This window comes from Phoenix dactylifera, unplaced genomic scaffold (genome assembly GCF_009389715.1).
Source record: "Phoenix dactylifera cultivar Barhee BC4 unplaced genomic scaffold, palm_55x_up_171113_PBpolish2nd_filt_p 001159F, whole genome shotgun sequence".
In the NCBI taxonomy this organism is placed as follows: Eukaryota; Viridiplantae; Streptophyta; class Magnoliopsida; order Arecales; family Arecaceae; genus Phoenix; species Phoenix dactylifera.
The window spans coordinates 60,827-81,474 of NW_024068498.1; the positions used below are offsets into that span (position 1 = coordinate 60,827).

Below are 20,648 nucleotides of genomic sequence, written 5' to 3' on the forward strand. Positions count from 1 at the left end.
CCGCTAAGCACCAGTTCGACCCCAGACCTTACAAAAGGCCGAGCTGACCTCGGCCAGACATCTCCGCTCGGGGCGCCCTGCAGGATCGACCAAGAGCCGAAGAGGCCCCGTCGACCGTAGGTATCTACAATGATCCCCTCGAGTCAGGCTCGGGGCGCCCTGCAGGATCAACCAAGAGCCGAAGAGGCCCCGTCGACTGCAGGTATCCACAATGACACCCCGGCTCGAGCTCGAGGCCTCCTACCGAGCCGACTCCAGAGCCGAGAAGGCTAGGCCGACCTCAGAGTCCGCCAAGCCGACCTCACCGAACATATGTCGCGGCCCCCCAAGTCGGTCCGACCTCAGTGCTCATCAAGCTGACTTCACCAAGTAAAGGTTGCGCCCTCCAAGCGAGCCCGATCTCGCCTACGGCCGCATACACATGTGCGCCTATGCGCGCCCCTATGCCCGTATACGTGGCCGTACATTACATCCTCACAGCGCCATGCTTTGCTTGCTGGCCACTCTACGACATGACGACCAAGGGTCATACCCTGTTAACGCCTGCAACACCATACCGTGCATAGAAACAGCTCAAAACCTGTGCCCCAAGCAAGCCATGGCCTGCCACCTGGGCACCTTCGCAGGGACTATAAATAGCCCCATCAAGTGACACCTAAAGACTTTTTGGACTGGGCCACCTACGATCCACTCTAACGTAATCATCGAAGGGCTCTCACCGGAATCCCACCGATGAGACTTTGTGCAGGTCCACCAGCACGCAGATGGCGGTTTTCCCACTCCATCCTGACCGATAGCTCCCCCGACTCCTCCAGCGTGGTCACCCTCGGGCCGAATTTGAACCACAACAATATGTTCTAATATATTTATGTGAAAGGTATGTCTAGAGTCATTATGTAACTATATAAAGCCATATCTCATGGAGTATATTGCAATTACTTATCATCATTGTCTCTAGAGTATTATATACTAAAACAAGTCAATAGTGTAGAGTATTGTATACTAGTATTATATACTAGAGTATTATATTGCATTACTTGAGTCAACCTATGTGGCATCCTACCTGGCATGGTTAAAGAGTCAAGAAGTCAATAGTCTAAGCCAAGTTTCATGCGAAGTAAAGAGTCACTCACTACAGAAAAAGTGGTCTTTTCCGATGTTTTTTACATCCTTTACCGATGCTTATAAGCGTCCGTAAAGATCCGCCTGACGCTACCCAAAGCATCGCCGAAGCATCGGTGATACCTGAGTGAAAAAAAAATTTTCCGATGCTTTTGAAAAGCATCGTAAAAGGTCAGTTTTTAGTGATGCTTAAAAGCATCACTAAAAGGCTCAAAGCCGACGCTTATAAGCGTCGGCTTTAGCCTTCAATTTTTTTAAAAAAAGTTAAAAGTAAAAAGCCAACGATTTAGCCTTCAACGCATATGGATGCGATTATGGCCACAAAAAATGCATCAAGCGCACAGCAAGAAGCTATAATCTAACCAATCACAAGCACTATATGAAAAATGATGCCTTGCAACGAGAGGAAGAAAGCGACAGAATACACCAAAAGCTACTCGCTCGATCACTTAAGAACAGAACGAAATAGAAGAAGATCGCCCAATCAGAAGAAAAGAACAAGAAAAAGCTTAACTTGGCAAGATCATGGAATCACAAAAGCACAAAACAAACTCCAAACATGCATATCAAGAGGAAAAGAAAAGAAACTGCACTCCATCGAGGACCAGAAATGTGAACAGCGACAGAAGAAAACAACAAAAAAAAAATTCGAAAAAGAAAGAAGAAATTTTACAAAGATTCCATGAAAGAAGAGCCAATACATATTGAATCCATCAAGTAGGAACCAGTAACAATCTAAAGGAACCATAAAGCAACAACCTTTCAATCATCAATCAAAACGATAGTTTAGGAGAAATATATATATCACTACAAGAAAATACACTTTCAGCGACCACTTTCGGCGACTAAATGAATAGTGGTCGCTGCAAATAAGGTTATCTGCGACCAACATCCTTGTTAGTTACTGAATGACTGTCCTACACCGACTAAATGTATATTTGGTCGCGGAAAATCAAAACCAAGTTGGCGGGGTGGAGGTAAAACGTTTGGCGACTAAAGTTTGGTCGCGGAAAATAAGGCTATCTGCGACCAATATTCTTGTTAGTTACTGAATGACTGTCCTACACCGACTAAATGTATATTTGGTCGCGGAAAATCAAAACCAAGTTGGCGGGGTGGAGGTAAAACGTTTGGCGACTAAAGTTTGGTCGCGGAAAATAAGGCTATCTGCGACCAATATTCTTGTTAGTTACAGAATAATTATCCTACACCGACTAAATGTATATTTGGTCACGGAAATTTTTGGCGACTAAATTTTGGCCCCTAAAGGTTCACCTCCAGCGACTAAAAAAAATTTAGTCGAGAAAAGTATATATGTAGGGGGTTTGAGAAACCAAACAAACCCTAATTTCCTATTTCTCTACTTTAACTTTTTTTTTTGGGGTAATTTCTGCTTTATCTTTTTGCCTTCACCCGTCACCTTCACCCATCGCCTTCGCCCGTTCGCCCGTTCGCTCAGCTCTTCGCCGTCGGCGTCCAAGGTATGTGTCCTCCCTTATTTGATTTAATTAGCAGAGGCCGGGAGGGAGAGAGAGAGGGAGAGGGAGAGGTGGCCGGGGGTCCTCTGTTATTTGATTTAACAGAGGCCGGGAGGGAGAGGGAGAGGAAGAGGGAGAGGTGGTGGTCGTCGGGGGTTGTCGGGAGATTTGGAGGCGAGGCGGGAGAAGAAGAAACCCAGGAGGGCTTCTCCTCCTTGGCCGCCGCCGCAGCCACCGCGGAGAGGTGGGGGTCGTCGGGGCCGGGTCGTCGGGAGGTTTGGAGGCGAAGCGGGAGGGCTTCTCCTCCTTCGCCGCCGCCGCAGCCACCACGGAGAGGTGGGGGTCGTTGGGGCCGGGTCGTCGGGAGGTTTGGAGGCGAAGCGGGAGGGCTTCTCCTCCTTCGCCGCCGCCACTGCCACCGCGGAGTGGTGGGGGTCGTCGGGGCTGAGTTGTCAGGAGATTTGGAGGTGAGGCGGGAGGACTTCGCCTCCTTCGCCGCCGCAGCCACCGCAGGGCTTCCGGTCAGAGGGATTTGGGTGGAGTAGTTTTGTTTTGGGTGGAGAGAAGAAAGATAGGGGGATTAGAGATGGACCATCGGGAAGAAAGTAGGGGGATTAGAGATGGATTTCTTAGAGGGTGGAGATTCTTAGAGGGTGGGGACCATCACTATTTTGGTTTTGGTCTTGGTTTTCCTTCCCTCACGTTACTCCTTATCCAGCTGGGCCATCGGGAAGAAAGATGGGGATTAGAGATGGACTTCTTAGAGGGTGGAGATTCTTTTAATTGTTTCTACTCCTTTCTGTTTGGGTTGAATGGTTGCCGTGCTGTGAGGTAGCTTGGGTATCGAAGGAGAGATGGGAGATGGGAGATGGGAGATGGTGGGATGGGACTTCTTTTAAATTAATTATTTTTTCATGCTTCTATTTAAGGATTATATTAAACTGAAGAGGCTTCTTGTCTATCATTGTTAGATTCATGCATCTTTGTTGAAATAGTATACTTGACAGCTATCTATTTTCATATCATTTTTTTAACTATTTTATACGTGAGATGGAGCGTGAGGAGCTGCGGAGGCAATTGGAACAGGAGAGGAGAGAGCGAGAGGAAGAACAGAAGCAAATTGCACATCTTACAAGTTTGGTGACAGAGTTCTTAAAGGAAAAGACTCAAACGCATAAGTCATCTATCCATCATGATGGGGCCATGTATTCAACTGGTGGCACAAATACTCGTTGGTATGTATTCTCATTTATATTACGTAGGTTATTTAGAGATTTGGACCAAGTTAAGCGAAATATCATTGTGAACTTATACTTGAATTTTAGTTTATTATTTTTCACATGTGGTTATTGATTGTGTATTCTTTTTTGCTTTCTCAGATACATGGTGGAATTATGAGCATGTGAATCTAGTTTTTGGTACATGGATAGCTTTTGTTCAGATGATCATGGTGGAGTTGTCTACAAGCAGAAATCAGTTTTTTGTTTATTCATATTTTTATCTACATGATGGTTGTTTGGATGAATTGCAAGATCAGATATTTTGGAATTTTTAATTTACATTTTGATGTGTTTGGTGATGATTATCACCTTAACATATGGTATGGATGAAACATTTTGATGAATGGTTAATAGGTTTGCTTGACTTTGTGTATGAATGATATTTATAATGAATGATTATGGATTCTCCAACATTGTGTATACTTCTATTTGGATGAGCAAATGTATTGTGCAATATGCATAATGGATAGGCTGTGTTGGTTGTACAGGATTTGGAACGAGCTCAAAAATAAATATTAAGCTTATAATTTGAATTATTAATTAAATACAGGTTAATACTTTCTGCCACCAAAAAATGTTTGTTGCCAATGCATTCCAATACATTCTACGACCAAACTATTGGTGGGGGAAGATAGACATTCAGTGACCATATTTTTGGTAGCGGAAGACAAACATTCCACGACCAACTATTTGGTCGGCGTGGGAATTAGCGACAACAAATTTGGTCGCTGAAAAGTTGCTTCGGCAACCAAACGTTGGTCGTTGTTGGTGTACCTTAGGTGACCACACAATATTGGTCGCCAAAACCTTTCAGTGACTAGGGTTCGGCGACGAAGAGTATTTTAGTCGCGAAAAGGTTTCGGCGACCAAATATGGTTATTCGGCGACTCGAATCTTAGTCGCGGAATATGTATTTTCTTGTAGTGTATCCATCAAAGATGAACCTGGGAACGATCGATTGATGAGGATGAGAGAGAGGGGAACCAGGGCATGGCGCTCACCGGCCGAGAAGGAGAGCTTCTGATGGTTCATGGCCTGGGTGTAAAACTGAGAGAGCGAGTTGGCCGCGCTGCAGAAGGTGGAGTAGAGCATCCGATCCACCTTGTCGAGGCGTGTCGCGTCCGATTTCTGCTTCCGTGCCATGGATTCGATTCCGAGGAGAAGAAATAGAAACGATCGCGAACGATCAGTAATGGAGGAGGAGGAATTATAGAAAAAGAGCTCCTCTCTCTCCTCTCTAAATTCCTAAGCCGCTTCAGAAATGAGAAAGGAAGTGCCTATAATTTTTAAGGCTCGGAAGCGCCTGCAATCACCAAGAAAGGAAAGGGATCGACAAAACCCCCCAAAAAAATCAACAAAAAATACTAGCCCTCGCCAAGAGCAGAAAACCCAAGAAACGAAGAAGAAGGGGGGCACCGAAAGAGGGCGAGGTCGACGGCGGCGGAAAAGCATAACGGAGTACACCGATAGGGCTTGGGAAGCGAGATGGGGAGCCGGTGGATTGATGTCGGCATCGGACGCTTTTGAATGAGAGATTGATGAAGAAGAGGAGGGGAGAGATTTTTAAGGCAGCTAGGGCATCGATCGAGAGGGGGGCAAGGGGTTGGGAAGCAATTTGGCCTCCAACGATGCTTATAAGCATCGTCTTAGGTCCAGCTTATGGCGACGTTTTTTAATCAATTCTGAAGATTTACCGGCGCTTTTTAGAAGCGTCGGTAAAGTTTGGCGCTGAACCAAAATTTTCCGACGCTTCCCCCAGCGTCGGAAAATCTCGCTTTTTCTGTAGTAACGTGTGTTGAGTCATGTAATGAAGTGAATATTATTGAATGTCTCAAGTTTCTAAATAGTCATATCTCTAGAGTTTTTATATGTTATGGTAGATTTATGTAAAAAATATGTCAAGAGTCATTATGGAACTATACAAGAGCATGACAACCGCCACATACTCACAAGGATTTGCCTTATAAGCATTCAAAGCGTTCCACCTATCAATGAATTCAACATAATCTAGAAACTATATAATTTATAAACATGCAATAGTGATTAAGAAAACAACTAAACTATATATATATATATATATATATATATATATATATATATATATATATATATATATATATATATACACTTCACCATCATAGGATTGGCAATTGTCCTGGGAGTTATATATAGTTGGCTTTATTGCAATAAATATCTCAAACATGATTAGATGGAATACTTTTATGATACAAAAGAGGTTGAGAAACTTGGAGGACTTATTTTGGCTGTATATTTGGGCTATTTTGTCTTCTAAAGGGTTTATTTCGATGTTCCTGCAATCGGACCTATTGACCTGCCTAGTCTGCATCTTGTAAGGGCCAACAAAGTTCTAATCTAAATCCTAGTCTATGGGCTTGTTAATCTGTAAAAGAGAGAAAAAGAGCCATGGAGATCTTTTTTCTCTCTCTCTCTCTCTCCTCCATAGGATCCGAGCTGGGTGCATTTGGTTGATATGGACCATGCTTAAATGAACTTCCTAGTCCATGAATCTAGCAGAAATTCAGCCTAAATCCTGCTAAATTATCCAACTAGACCCTAAATCTTTATGTAGATATACAAAGTTTGGAATTATCGATTGTTCTATTGTCTTAATGCTTAGGTCAATGACAACCTCTAGTGTTGCTATAACATGATACGTTTGTAGGTACATATCTTAGTTACAAATGTTTTGACTTTCCTGTAATTATATATGTATTTGTTTTGTATTAGTTTTTTGAGGGAATTTTTTATATGCATTTGCAAACATGGGCTTTTGAGATACAAATTTAAACAGTGGGGAAGCACAATTTTTCCAACTAAATATTGTGTTTTATCAAAGATGCATTCCTCTTCAAAAAGAAAGAGAAAAAAAAACGTTCATTATATACCTCTGAGAAATATTTCCACTGTGTTCTGTTTCCTTGCATTATTTTCCCAATCTCTTATATGTTTTTGCCGTACCAATACTACCCGTCCAATGCAAATGGACAGCTAGGATGGCTCCTCATGAGTTTGACCAGCAACCCCTTATTTGACAAGTTTTCAATGTCAAGGAAAAGAAAATAAATTCTAATTTAAATTTAAGCCAACAATAATTAATTAGCACCATAATTACTAATTAAATGTACTTAATATGGTACTTCATTGGTCTTTACAAATATCCATGGAGAGGGAGGGAGGGCGAAAGTCTCTCCACCACGTACATGGTAAAAGCTAGTGGAATCATTACTACGGTAGCCAAAAGTCATCACGGGGATATGAAATTATGAATAGAATGCAAAGCTCCCCTAAAGACAAATTACAAAGAAACAAAGAAAGAACATAACGGTCCTTATGTTCTTCAGAGAAAAAGAAAAAAAAGAAAAAAAATTAAAATTGTAGCTACTGAAACATAGCTCTTACATCCAATTCCATCGCCCAAAATCATATGCTGATTAAAATTCTAATAGAGATAAGTGAAGCTACCATCACTGCAACTTCTTTGAGAGCTAGAGAACTGAGAAGAAGAGATCATCTCTAGCAAATCCATATCTCTCTTGACATCGTCGGCAAGCACCTCTGAGGTATCACTCTCAGCCACACTAAGAGAAGTTAAAGGGGGGCCATTTAGAAGGTAGGAAAGATAAGTGTCTGCATGTAGAGAACTGCCACCACTCATAGGAGTATCATGCGAGCCAGTAGGAGGAGGACTAGCTTTTTCATATAAGAAGTTAGGCGCTGGTGGAGTAGCCAAGAATGTATGACCATCCATACCCATGAACTCATCATCATCTCCATCCATGCCCATGAACTCGAGTGATTCAAGCATACGAGGCTCTTGGATATCCTTGACATGAAGTCCGTTCTCCAGTACACTCTCGCTAGCTGGTTGTTGGCTACAGGAAGTGTCAATATAATTTTGCATGGCTAGCATTTCACCTGCCATATTTCTAGTAGTTGATGCAGAGAAATTGCAAGCAAACATAGGTTCTGATGGATTTGGGAATGTGATTTTGAGTTGGTTTGGTGGGGTTGTGGAAGGGGTGGTCATTGTGGTGCTAGTCTCCTTGGAGGTGTTGCTTCTGATGTATTCAAGTAGAATGGAAGGCTGAGATGTTTCCGCCTGACTTGCCTTTTTCTTGGTCTTTCTTTTTGAGTTCTGCCTTCTCTTGGTGGCATTCCAATGATTTTTAATGGAGTTCTCGGTTCTACCAGGGATTTGCTTGGCAATCTCTGCCCATCGGTTTCCAACCTTCTTGTGCGCTTCCACTAGTAGCCTCTCTTCCTCTTCACTCCACGGATTCTTCTGAAGAGAGATCAGTTGTGTGTCAAATGAATGAACATAGAGGAAGAGAACAAGTTAAATACAGTATATGAAGTCCAGGTAGCACTTCTGAAGGAATGATAACGCATGCAACGCAGGAGAAAGAATGTAAAACTTAATGAAAAGCAAAGAAGAAGAAGAAATGAAAAGTGCCCATGCATAAAGAAATCATTCAAAGCACTGGAAGAATGATGTTTCATGAATAAAAACAAATACTATAAAATCAAGATTAAAAAAGAAAAGTTAGAAGCAAGATGAAAAGAATAACACCTTAATATCAGGGCGTAGATGATTATGCCATCTTTCTCGACACTGCTTCCCAATCCTACCGACCAACTTCTTTGCAATCTGAGACCATTTTCCAACACCATGTTGTTCCACTAATCTAATAAGCAAACTGCAATAGAAGAGAAACTAGTTTCAAAAGCCAATAACCTAGACAAAATCAAAGTCCTTTTCTTTAAGTCGTCTTATCAACATGCCCAACTAACATAAATACTAAGTCATCACACCTCTCTCTTCTTACCTGTCCTCCTCTGCTGTCCACTGCCCTTTCACCAACTTAATATCCGCAGCATAAGATCTTGAAGAACTCGAGATGCTCGTCCTTCTTTTCGCTTCTGTACACTTAAGTCCTTCCTCTACCTCCTTATCATTGCCACCAACAAAACCTTCACAAAATCCGGACTCATCTAATAGAACACCTGTTGGAAAAACACCGGTTGGAAGAACACCTATTGCACCAAGGGGATCCCCGCAATGCGCATTTGCATCGCTTGATAACACCACCTTGTTTGCTTCCCTCGGTGTTGGTTTCTTTGAAACATGCAGCTCCCTTTCACCGAACAAAAACCTTTCCAATGGCGTTAATGGCCTGAGATAATATGGAGCCTTCTCTGAAATCTCATCGCTTATTTTATCCACTACTTCCGCCATGAGGACCTAAAGAGATAAAGAGAGAGTCAGGTGAGCGCGAGGGAAAGAAACGGTGAGGAGAGAAGGAAAGACGAGAATAGAAGAGGAGAGAGAGGACATCACACGTAGAACGTATATTAAGGCATATTAAATGTAATATCCGGGCCCAGGGTCCGGGGCGTGACATTAAACACTCATCTTGCAACGTTAGCTGATTCATAGCGCCCATTAATAGCCTAATGCTGTCCATGAGAGTGTTTATAAGGAAAATCATAAAAAACGCGAAGAACAGTAAACTTATCTCCCTCTCCTGGCCTCTCCCTCTCTCGATTTAGAATACCAACGGACTATAGACTTTTGTATTTCTGATCCTAGAATGTGTTTCCCGTGGCAATTTGTAAGAGCCATTTAATAGGGCAGGCGTAAGGAGTTGCTAGATTATAGCTATATTTGTTACTTGTTATTTCCCCAGTTTTCTGGTAGAACTGATGGGACGGAGTTGATAATTCCACGTGACAAGCGAAATAAGAGCCCACTGATCATGAGGGGCTTTATAATTTTCCTGAACTGACGAAAAGTGATGCACGCATTGGGTCAGCCTGAGCTGGGTGACCCTCCAAGTGAAGGTCTAGAAGGGTTGGTCAACCCAAAATTAGCCCGGTCCCGACTCACATTCTAGGTTTGATCTGGCCAACATAAATCTTTACTTGGACTGGGCAGGTGATGAAAAAGATCAGGCCATTCTATATCGGGCTCAGGCTGGGTTCGAAATTGACTGATCCCATCAAGCTTAAATATATAGGACAAGGCTATCAACCCTATGTAGTAGTACCTTTATTTCTAGAATAAACTCCCAATTAAAACCTAGGTCAAAATGCATGGACTTGTGATTAACTACGATGCAGCCTGATCCAATCTAACCTGTCCTAACCTGATGCAACTCATATGGTACTTCAGATCGAAAAATATATGCCAGGTTTTTTTTTGGATTTAGGTTGATCAGGCTCATTCTTATCTCAGATGATTAGAGATAGGATATATATACTATGCGCTAAGGTCCTATTCCAAGCTATCTATCTTAATTTTAGGTCAAATAGGCGGGCCTCTCTAAGTCATCAGGCTGAGGGTTCGAGTGAGCCAAAGTTTACCAATTTTGTAACTCCCGAAGGATGCTCACAGCAAGCCACCAAGGTGGTAGCATAGTTGGAATGGGGCTAAGATTCCACCAGAGTAACTCAGGTTCAAAATGCGCGAGCGTCAATTAAATGTGAGGACCGGATGTCCCGCGCTTGGTCTGCTCGGTGGAGTCGTCATCTAGTCCGCCGGTACTGAGGTGGAGCTGGGGTGACATACTCACACATGGGGCAACCCATGGATCGGGGAGAATATGAATAAAGGATAGCCATCATGTCTATCTACATCGAACATTCTCTAATGGAAGGGGGGCCAGTGGGAGCTGCTACGCGGGCGGGGTTTCATCTCTCCCCCCTCCTATTCTTTAGCAAAAAAAAAAAATGAAGATGCTCACAACATTAGGCCCAAGAAACAATGGCATTTAGGCCTAAGCCTGTCTTGACCCGAACCAACCAGCACAGATTTTGAACCCAAGCTCAAAAAATTGAGACCTGGATGGGTTTGGGTTAAGGTGGTTGGGTTGGGTTTAATAGCAGTCTTTGGGTCTCGAATGGGCCTGCATTGATCCTTGACCTAATATATTATATATTATATATTAGGGTCTTTGGGTTTAATATATTATATATTATATATTATATATATAGATATATAATATATATCTATATATATAATATGGTTTGGGATTGCAAAATATATAGCTTATACTATGTTTAGTTTCCTAACCATATTGCTATTATTAATTTTTTACTGGCTTAATACATCAACATGAGAGTTTCAAAATAGATGAACTTTAGTTTCCAAATATTTTATACAATTTAGATAAATGATACTGATTTTTAGTTTGAGAGATCCTTTATTGATTTTGATTAGAAAGTACTTAGAACCAAATACTCTTATAAGCATTTTAGTCTAATAATTTTAACATAATTAACATAGTAATTTAAAAAATATTTCAATTCTTCCATTATGCACATGTATTATATATGTTTTAGTACACAATTAGGTTTTGGTACAGACAATGTATGGTTCTAGAGAAAGGAATTATGATCTATGTATTCAGCGACCTCTATTTTTTTTCCCAACCCCCTGCCAAAAAAAAAATCTCTGATCTATGTCTTTAGAGACCCCCCTAAAAAAAATTCTTTGACTCGTACTCTCATACGGTCATTCTAGCTTATATCGTGGCTTTCTAGTTTCTACATGGGTTTGTAAGCGCCTTACAGATGCGGCTTCTGAGAGGGCTCACTTCTCAGTGAGTGAGATTTATTCCCCTACAAGAGACCAAAAAAAAAACTCATAGACTTTAGGTATTACATATCCCAATACTCATTTGCAAGGTGCACCCAATTGCTCATTGACCAAGTTTCTCACCAAATTTCTTAAATCCAAACTCTCCAAAATTTTCAAAATATGTGCATGGTATTCCTAAACCATAAAAAGCAAAGTTGGTATTTTAGCACATAATTAACAACCCTTCCTATCCACTATATTTGTGTAAACTTTGAATGCTTGTTTGCTGCTGCTTTCGGACCGAGTTGCTCCCCTATTTTTTTAATCCAAAATGCTTCCACTTTTTTCAGTAAATCGGATAAATTAGACCAACCAAGTGTAAATACATTCATGAGAGCAGGCAAACATATTTCAATGGATCAAAAAGATTTATCGTAGATTTGTTATTAAATGCTCCAAATTTTTGAAGCCCATGTATTATTAAATTATTCAAATCTTCCCAAAGTATGCTCATTATCCATTAAAAGCGAATTAAGTTGGCATTTTAACGCATAATTAACAACCAATGCACGCACGCCAGAACTGAAAAAAATTGTACAATACACGAATACCAAAGCTGGGCTTCCAACATGAAACAGAACTTAAAAAATAAAAAATAAAAATTGTACACTACATCATGCCAATACAGCCAGACCTTAAGATTCGCACTACAACCTCAGTACCGTCAGATTTGCTGATACTTCTCCTAAGATCCTCAATCTGCGGTAACTTGTCCGGTACAAAACGCGCACATATATCACATGACCTAACCTGCTCCGCCTTCTTCCATCGCTGGGCTCTTCCTCTCGGGTCCCACTGCCACGTGGCAGCTGGAGCGGCATGTCGGACAGGTGCTCCGTGCGGCCAGCCACCGCTCGATGCAGCGGACATGGAACCCGTGGTTACACGGCGCCAAGACCCTCAGTCCGTCCCCCTCGACGAACTCGGCGAGGCAGATGGCGCACTCCGCCTCCGCCCTGGCCAGCCTCGTGCCCGCCGAGAACACCAGCGTCGTCCCCTCCGCCTCCGCTGCGGGAGGCCGCGCCACCTGCTTCTCGGGGTCCGCCGGCGAAGGGCGGCGGCGGGCGGCGGCGCAGAAGAGGAAGCGGATGGCGGCGGCGAGGGTGGCGGCGAGGAGGAGGGCAACGAAGAGAGCGGCGAGGATGATGAGCATGCTGGTCCCGAAATCGCCCGCACCGGAGTAGGGGCCCCACTTGTTGGACGGGGGTGCGGCGGCCGCGGCGGAGGGCGGCGGCGGAGGGGAGGAGAGGGACGCCTCGTGGTAAGGGGCCGCCATGGCTGCTCTATTGTTGTTAATTTTGAGAGAAATATAGAGGGAAAGAGAGAGAGAGGAATTGAGCACATCGAATTGAATTGGGGTGAGAGGTGGAGTTGAGTACATAGAATTGAATTGGGGGGAGAATGATGGGATTTGCAAATACGTGGGCGATGGTGCGGCTGGAAAGTGGAAAGGCGTCACTTTTCCGGTAGGGACTTCTTTGCTTTGCAGTTATCTGTTGGGGTAAGAACTGCAGATGTTAGGTGCTGGTGTGGGCATAAAAGATTTCTATGCGGGAAACATATCCACATCCACTGCCGCTTATCCTTTGCGTGCTGGATCGTATCCCTCCATGTGACCAAGGCAGAAAGGCAGGAGAAACAAAAGAAAACGCAGTCTTCTAAAAGATCCAACTTTGACGGCAGTGTCTTCAACGAAGGTACGAAAGATAGTGCCGGGTTTGCGATTCATGACCAGAGAATTATGCTGGTGGCAAAGGTGAAAGATGCTTGGGAGGTGAAAGATTCCACGAAGGAGAGTGTCATCTCTAAAATATTACCATCTCTTTGGCAGAGATGAAAGATGCTTGGGAGGGTTTGATGTATGCAACCATCGTGCTTCAAGCTCCTAACATAGTTTTAGAAGGAGATTCAAAGATGGTCGTCAGCTGGTTGTCTAAACTTCAGATGGATCCCGATGTCTTTCACCTCATTTTGGAGAACACGAGGAAGATAATCGCTATGTTAAGCTTATTTGTTGGCAACAGAGATTTTAGAGCTTTTCAGAAGTAAAATTTTATAAAGTATTGGTAACCAAAAATAAAAAATAATTTTAGTATGATAAAATGATAATAAAAAATATTGCATAGTATTAAATAGTAAAATATAATACAATATAATATTACATATTATTACATCTTAAAATATAATTATTCTATATAATATTATAGCATAACAATATAACATAATATAATATAATATAATATGATATGATACGATATAATAATGTACTATTAATAGTACAATATTACTATAATGTAATATAATGTGATATAATATTATTATAATTATGACATAATATAATATAGTATTATATAATAATGTTGCAATGTAATATAACAATATAATATAATGGATTAGAATCTATTCTAATAATATATTATATTTTATTATAGTATAATATAAATTACTATTAAATATTATTATATTAGATTGCATTATTGTAATATTATATTATATTATTGTCACGCCCCGAACCCGGGGCCCGGGGCGCGAGCAGACGCCGCGCACCTGCAGGGCGAACCCCGCAGGCACGCAAGGCAGATGAATCAGATTCCACATCAATAGCTAAACAAAGATAAATTCCAACTTTCAATTGAAATGTCCATATATACATAAGTCAAAAGAAAAAGTCAATATCTACTAGCTAACTACATCATGATCACTCCACCCCGTAATCCCCATAGTCACATATCATCACCTGTAAAAAATGTAAATAGTAGGAATGAGCTAACAGCTCAGTAGGCAACATCATGCAATAAAGTCATCATATAACATGTCATAATGCATATAAAAGCAGCTAAACTCATAAATCCAAAAATCCACACAATAATCTGTAAACCCGATCCGAGACTCAAAATATCTCAACCGCATGACTACGGCCACATCACCCAGTGGCATGGTTACACCGAAGTGCCAATACAACTCTCCGAAGAGCCGCTCCACTGAGCCAACGCGCCACTGTGCCGCACCCCCTGGTGCCAAACTCACGCTCCACTGAGCCGCTCCGAAGAGCAAAACGCACCCCTGTGCCGCCACTATTCTATCACCGGTGGTCGCGGTGTTGGAACTAGTTCCTCAGTACAAGTCGACAGGGCCAACGTATCATCCCATTGGCGGGGCCTAGACATAGTCACGCGGATTTTAAAAATCAATAAATCAACTTTCCAAATCAAAGTCATAATCATACTCCCAACAGTAAAGCACATAATAATTTATGAAATTAAATATTTAATTCTAATTCTAACACATATTGCCAATAATAAATTAATAAATCAACATATGCAAGATACATGTTAAAATTCTACTTTAAAGCAACGGTCACCTACCTGGGATCGCTTAAAAAATTCCTGCCACAGATATCACGAACCCCTGGTTAAACATAAATATTAATTATTTAATTAATTTAGAAACATAATTTAAACTAATTCCAACCCCTTAAATTCCTAAGTTCAAAGATCCAAGAATGGGTCCCCAAAATCAAGCATAGACCCTAAGAATAAATAGACTAAATCCCAAAAATCAGAATTCTTTAGACCCAAACCAATTGTAGCCCAAAACAGATTAGGCCCAATTGAACCAAACCAGATTCAGGTCTAGATCAGATCTCAGGCCCATACCAAACCAGCCCACAGATCCAATTAGGTTCAACTCAGCCCAACACAGATTCTCCAACCCAAATTCTTGACTCAGATTCAGACCCTAATCAGAACCCATTTACTCCAACTCGGATCAAACCCTATTCACAGCATAGGTGAAACCGGTTCACAGTTTGAACCCGGTCCAAGATCTGGTTCACAAATCAGGCACGGAAATCAATGCAAGGAAAAACACCCAGTCGGAAGAAGAAGAAGAAGAAGAAGAAGAAGAAGAAAAAGAAGGAGAAGAGGAAGAAGAAGGAGAAGAAGAAGAAGAAAGAAAGAAGGGGGGGTGGCTGGTGGCTCCGGTCGGCCCTCGACGGCCGACTGTGGCCCTCGACGGCGGCGCTCGGCCCGCCGCCGTCGGCCATCCCACTGTCACAAGCCGAGCGGAGGAAGAAGAAGAGAAGAAAGAGAGGAAGAAAGGGAGGAAAGAGAGGGAGACCGGGGCTGGAAGCCCGGCCCCCGTTCACCCACCTCCGGCCGAACCCATTTCGGCCGGATTGACCCCGGCCGGCCACCGTCGGCCGGCCGAATCTCCCAAAAGGAACTTCCCCGAAACAGGGGAAGTAAAACCCATTGATTCCCATCGTTTCTCTCCCCTTAAATCCAAAAAAAAAATAGGTCTATGTTGTCTTGCTCACCTCCGGTCGTCGACGAAAGGATACCCGGCGGCGGTGGCGGCGACGGTGGCTCCGGCGATCCTTTCAAAAAAAAGGAAGAAGATGAGGGGAAAAACTCAAGTTTTTTTTTTTTTTTAGAGGGATGGGGAAAAGGATGGGGCTCGGATGAGGCTCTCAGAGGAGAGAAAGAGGGAGAGAGAGAGAGAGAGAGGGAGAGGGAAGAGGGAAGAGGGGGGTGGGGCGGAGATCCCGCTGGCCGTTCGGCCGGCGTGGTCTTCGTGGGCAGACCACGATGACCCAACTGAAGTCGGCACTCCTTGCCGACTTCAGTTCGGGTCTTCACACTCTAACCAACTAAAAAGAAATTTCGTCCTCGAAATTAAAACATACCTCAATCCAAGAACAAGGCAGGGAACTTCTCTCTCATCTCCTCCTCCAGCTCCCAGGTGGCTTCTCTCTTACTGTAATTGCTCCACTGCACCTTTACATAAGGAATCGTGCGCCTCCTCAAAACTTGGTCCTTCCTATTTACCACACGTAGTAAGTTCTTTTGATCTCCTTCAAAAGAATTCCAAACTCCCAACCTTGGATTAAAATGCCATAATTATATCCCAAACTAATTAATTTCTCTTGATTCTACATAGAGATCATAATTGGCTTAATAGAAATAGGAGAAATCTTTAGTATCAAATCCTCTTAATATTCTATAATCATTTTTTTTTTCTTTTCTTTCTCCCACATCATTCCAACAAATAAGAGATCCATGTTAAAACATTCCAAGTCTAAGACCAACCAAGGAATCATCAATCGTAAATGCTAAATTTAACATGCCCAAGATTCTCCCAAAAGTTGTCAACAATAGAAGATCCACTGGTGAAAATTACAGAGCTACCTTTAGATCATCCATAGAATCAACAACATTCTCCTGAAACTAACTCAAGTATTTCATCATAATGCCTTTTAGATCAAATATTAATGATCTTAACCAGTTTCAAAATAAGTCAAACCACCAGACTTCCGCTGCACACTCTGATTTAATTCATTTAATTCTTTAAAGTCACAAATGATTTCTGACTAAAGTATCACTTTGCATTAAGACTAAGAAACTCCAAATTTCAAATTTCCAAGTAGAACTAGAGCAAAACCTCTAGATCTTTTTGTCCTCAATTTATATAGAGTATACTTACCATAACTAACCCCCAATCCTTTAGTCAAGTTTAAGGTCACTACGTGATCTCCACAACCTTCTTAGAATCCAAAAATATCTAGGTTTAATTTAAAGGGGTAATTCTTGTATTCCCTCAGCAATTTAATCAAAAAATCTACATTGATTTTCCTTCCAACAGAATTTACTTCAAATTCAATGGGTTAGAACTGTTGAGCCAATATCACTATGAGTAGGAATTAACCCTATCAACCTCCAAATTCTTTTTCACCAAAATTCATAATGTCTATGATCAATGCTACACATAATAACTCATATAAGCATCTCAAAATCGAAATTTCTACTCAATTTTGTATTTTACAATGACAAAAATTTCTAGTTAGATCATAAACCGAGACTTGAGTTCAAATTAACACATCCAATAGTCTCCAACAATTATAAGAAAAATTCAGTAGCCCAATCTGAATATACAAATTCAAGTAATTAGAATTCTCCACCAATTTGCTTACTAGCCCTAAAAATTTAACCCACCAATAGAAATACATCTATTTAAAATATCCAAACATGTCAATACCAAATATAATTTCATATACAGATTTAACCTCGAAGAACAATCTGTTTTAATATTATGAAAAATCGTTCTTAGCTCACTCCAATGCTATAATAGATCCATGCACAAACTCTACTCTAATAATTACCAACAAAACCAAAAGTACTATTACATCTGCACCCATATCATGTTTGAACTTTCAGATCACTTACACAACATCTAAACATGATATAACTAATATGCCAAGGCTAACCTTCCTATACATGCCTTAGGTCTACCCTCTCTTATCATGATCAAAGACAATTTATACTTTCCTTCCACACTCATCGAAAACCAAATCCGATGCATACATTTTATCACAATGCCCAGTGATCTCACACCTTAAGCACTGAATTTAATTATCATGTCCCAAATGATCATAACCTTAAGCTATGATATATTTCTGTCACGATCCCTAGTGATCTTAAACATATGCTCAGATTCCAACTGGTCACATTTTCCAATAAGCTTAAACCTCAAACTTTAATGCCACTAAGGCCACAGTCCCTAGTAGTCTTAAACCTTAGATTATAATATCATTCTTGTTACAATCTCAAGTGATTATAAACCAAATCTCTGATAGTTTTTCTATCATAATTCTCCACTGATACTCACCTGAACATAAACCCTAGGATACCTTAACCTTAAGCTCTGATACCACTAAATCTGTCACGCCCCGAACCCGGGGCCCGGGGCGCGAGCAGACGCCGCGCACCTGCAGGGCGAACCCCGCAGGCACGCAAGGCAGATGAATCAGATTCCACATCAATAGCTAAACAAAGATAAATTCCAACTTTCAATTCAAATGTCCATATATACATAAGTCAAAAGAAAAAGTCAATATCTACTAGCTAACTACATCATGATCACTCCACCCCGTAATCCCCATAGTCACATATCATCACCTGTAAAAAATGTAAATAGTAGGAATGAGCTAACAGCTCAGTAGGCAACATCATGCAATAAAGTCATCATATAACATGTCATAATGCATATAAAAGCAGCTAAACTCATAAATCCAAAAATCCACACAATAATCTGTAAACCCGATCCGAGACTCAAAATATCTCAACCGCATGACTACGGCCACATCACCCAGTGGCATGGTTACACCGAAGTGCCAATACAACTCTCCGAAGAGCCGCTCCACTGAGCCAACGCACCACTGTGCCGCACCCCCTGGTGCCAAACTCACGCTCCACTGAGCCGCTCCGAAGAGCAAAACGCACCCCTGTGCCGCCACTATTCTATCACCGGTGGTCGCGGTGTCGGAACTAGTTCCTCAGTACAAGTCGACAGGGCCAACGTATCATCCCATTGGCGGGGCCTAGACTATAGTCACGCGGATTTTAAAAATCAATAAATCAACTTTCCAAATCAAAGTCATAATCATACTCCCAACAGTAAAGCACATAATAATTTATGAAATTAAATATTTAATTCTAATTCTAACACATATTGCCAATAATAAATTAATAAATCAACATATGCAAGATACATGTTAAAATTCTACTTTAAAGCAACGGTCACCTACCTGGGATCGCTTAAAAAATTCCTGCCACAGATATCACGAACCCCTGGTTAAACATAAATATTAATTTTTTAATTAATTTAGAAACATAATTTAAACTAATTCCAACTCCTTAAATTCCTAAGTTCAAAGATCCAAGAATGGGTCCCCAAAATCAAGCATAGACCCTAAGAATAAATAGACTAAATCCCAAAAATCAGAATTCTTTAGACCCAAACCAATTGTAGCCCAAAACAGATTAGGCCCAATTGAACCAAACCAGATTCAGGTCCAGATCAGATCTCAGGCCCATACCAAACCAGCCCACAGATCCAATTAGGTTCAACTCAGCCCAACACAGATTCTCCAACCCAAATTCTTGACTCAGATTCAGACCCTAATCAGAACCCATTTACTCCAACTCGGATCAAACCCTATTCACAGCATAGGTGAAACCGGTTCACAGTTTGAACCCGGTCCAAGATCTGGTTCACAAATCAGGCACGGAAATCAATGCAAGGAAAAACACCCAGCCGGAAGAAGAAGAAGAAGAAGAAGAAGAAGAAAAAGAAGGAGAAGAGGAAGAAGAAGGAGAAGAAGAAGAAGAAAGAAAGAAGGGGGGGGTGGCTGGTGGCTCCGGTCGGCCCTCGACGGCCGACTGTGGCCCTCGACGGCGGCGCTCGGCCCGCCGCCGTCGGCCATCCCACTGTCACAAGCCGAGCGGAGGAAGAAGAAGAGAAGAAAGAGAGGAAGAAAGGGAGGAAAGAGGGGGAGACCGGGGCTGGAAGCCCGGCCCCCGTTCACCCACCTCCGGCCGAACCCATTTCGGCCGGATTGACCCCGGCCGGCCACCGTCGGCCGGCCGAATCTCCCAAAAGGAACTTCCCCGAAACAGGGGAAGTAAAACCCATTGATTCCCATCGTTTCTCTCCCCTTAAATCCAAAAAAAAAATAGGTCTATGTTGTCTTGCTCACCTCCGGTCGTCGACGAAAGGATACCCGGCGGCGGTGGCGGCGACGGTGGCTCCGGCGATCCTTTCAAAAAAAAGGAAGAAGATGAGGGGAAAAACTCAAGTTTTTTTTTTTTAGAGGGATGGGGAAAAGGATGGGGCTCGGATGAGGCTCTCAGAGGAGAGAAAGAGGGGGAGAGAGAGAGAGAGAGGGAGAGGGAAGAGGGAAGAGGGGGGTGGGGCGGAGATCCCGCTGGCCGTTCGGCCGGCGTGGTCTTCGTGGGCAGACCACGATGACCCAACTGAAGTCGGCACTCCTTGCCGACTTCAGTTCGGGTCTTCACAATTATATATTATAATAATATAACATTATTATAATATAATCATATAATGGAATATAATATAATGTAATATAATATCTTGTTATATTATTAATAGTATATTATAATAATATTATATATTATCGTAATATAACTATTATTATAATAATATAATATTATGATTGTGTTAAAATGTTATATTATGCTTATATTATAATTATTTATTACTGCAATAATATAATATATTATTATATTATAATATAATAATTATTAATTT

General features: G+C 41.8%; 2 protein-coding genes and 3 long non-coding RNA genes across 5 annotated transcripts; 1 reads left to right on the forward strand and 4 right to left on the reverse strand.

Moving 5' to 3' along the window:
- Positions 1-3,683: 3,683 nt before the first annotated feature.
- Positions 3,684-4,246, forward strand: LOC120108071. Its single transcript, XR_005509583.1, has 2 exons — positions 3,684-3,835; positions 3,980-4,246. It is a non-coding gene; the product is annotated as an uncharacterized LOC120108071 (long non-coding RNA).
- Positions 4,247-7,340: 3,094 nt separating this feature from the next.
- Positions 7,341-9,137, reverse strand: LOC120108065 (transcription factor MYB119-like). Its single transcript, XM_039121620.1, has 3 exons — positions 8,728-9,137; positions 8,472-8,598; positions 7,341-8,183 (listed from the first exon to the last, which is right to left on the reverse strand). Exons 1-3 carry the CDS (start codon positions 9,135-9,137, stop codon positions 7,341-7,343), a joined length of 1,380 nt encoding a protein of 459 aa, XP_038977548.1.
- Positions 9,138-11,985: 2,848 nt separating this feature from the next.
- Positions 11,986-13,229, reverse strand: LOC120108070 (RING-H2 finger protein ATL79-like). The gene has a single exon (XM_039121622.1). It carries the CDS (start codon positions 12,919-12,921, stop codon positions 12,286-12,288), a length of 636 nt encoding a protein of 211 aa, XP_038977550.1. The 5' UTR covers positions 12,922-13,229; the 3' UTR covers positions 11,986-12,285.
- A 926-nt stretch (positions 13,230-14,155) lies between these two features.
- LOC120108068 lies at positions 14,156-16,397 on the reverse strand. Its single transcript, XR_005509581.1, has 3 exons — positions 15,859-16,397; positions 14,906-14,948; positions 14,156-14,277 (listed from the first exon to the last, which is right to left on the reverse strand). It is a non-coding gene; the product is annotated as an uncharacterized LOC120108068 (long non-coding RNA).
- A 1,963-nt stretch (positions 16,398-18,360) lies between these two features.
- On the reverse strand, positions 18,361-20,390 carry LOC120108069. The gene is made up of 3 exons (XR_005509582.1): positions 20,077-20,390; positions 19,126-19,168; positions 18,361-18,496 (listed from the first exon to the last, which is right to left on the reverse strand). It is a non-coding gene; the product is annotated as an uncharacterized LOC120108069 (long non-coding RNA).
- Positions 20,391-20,648: the final 258 nt, after the last annotated feature.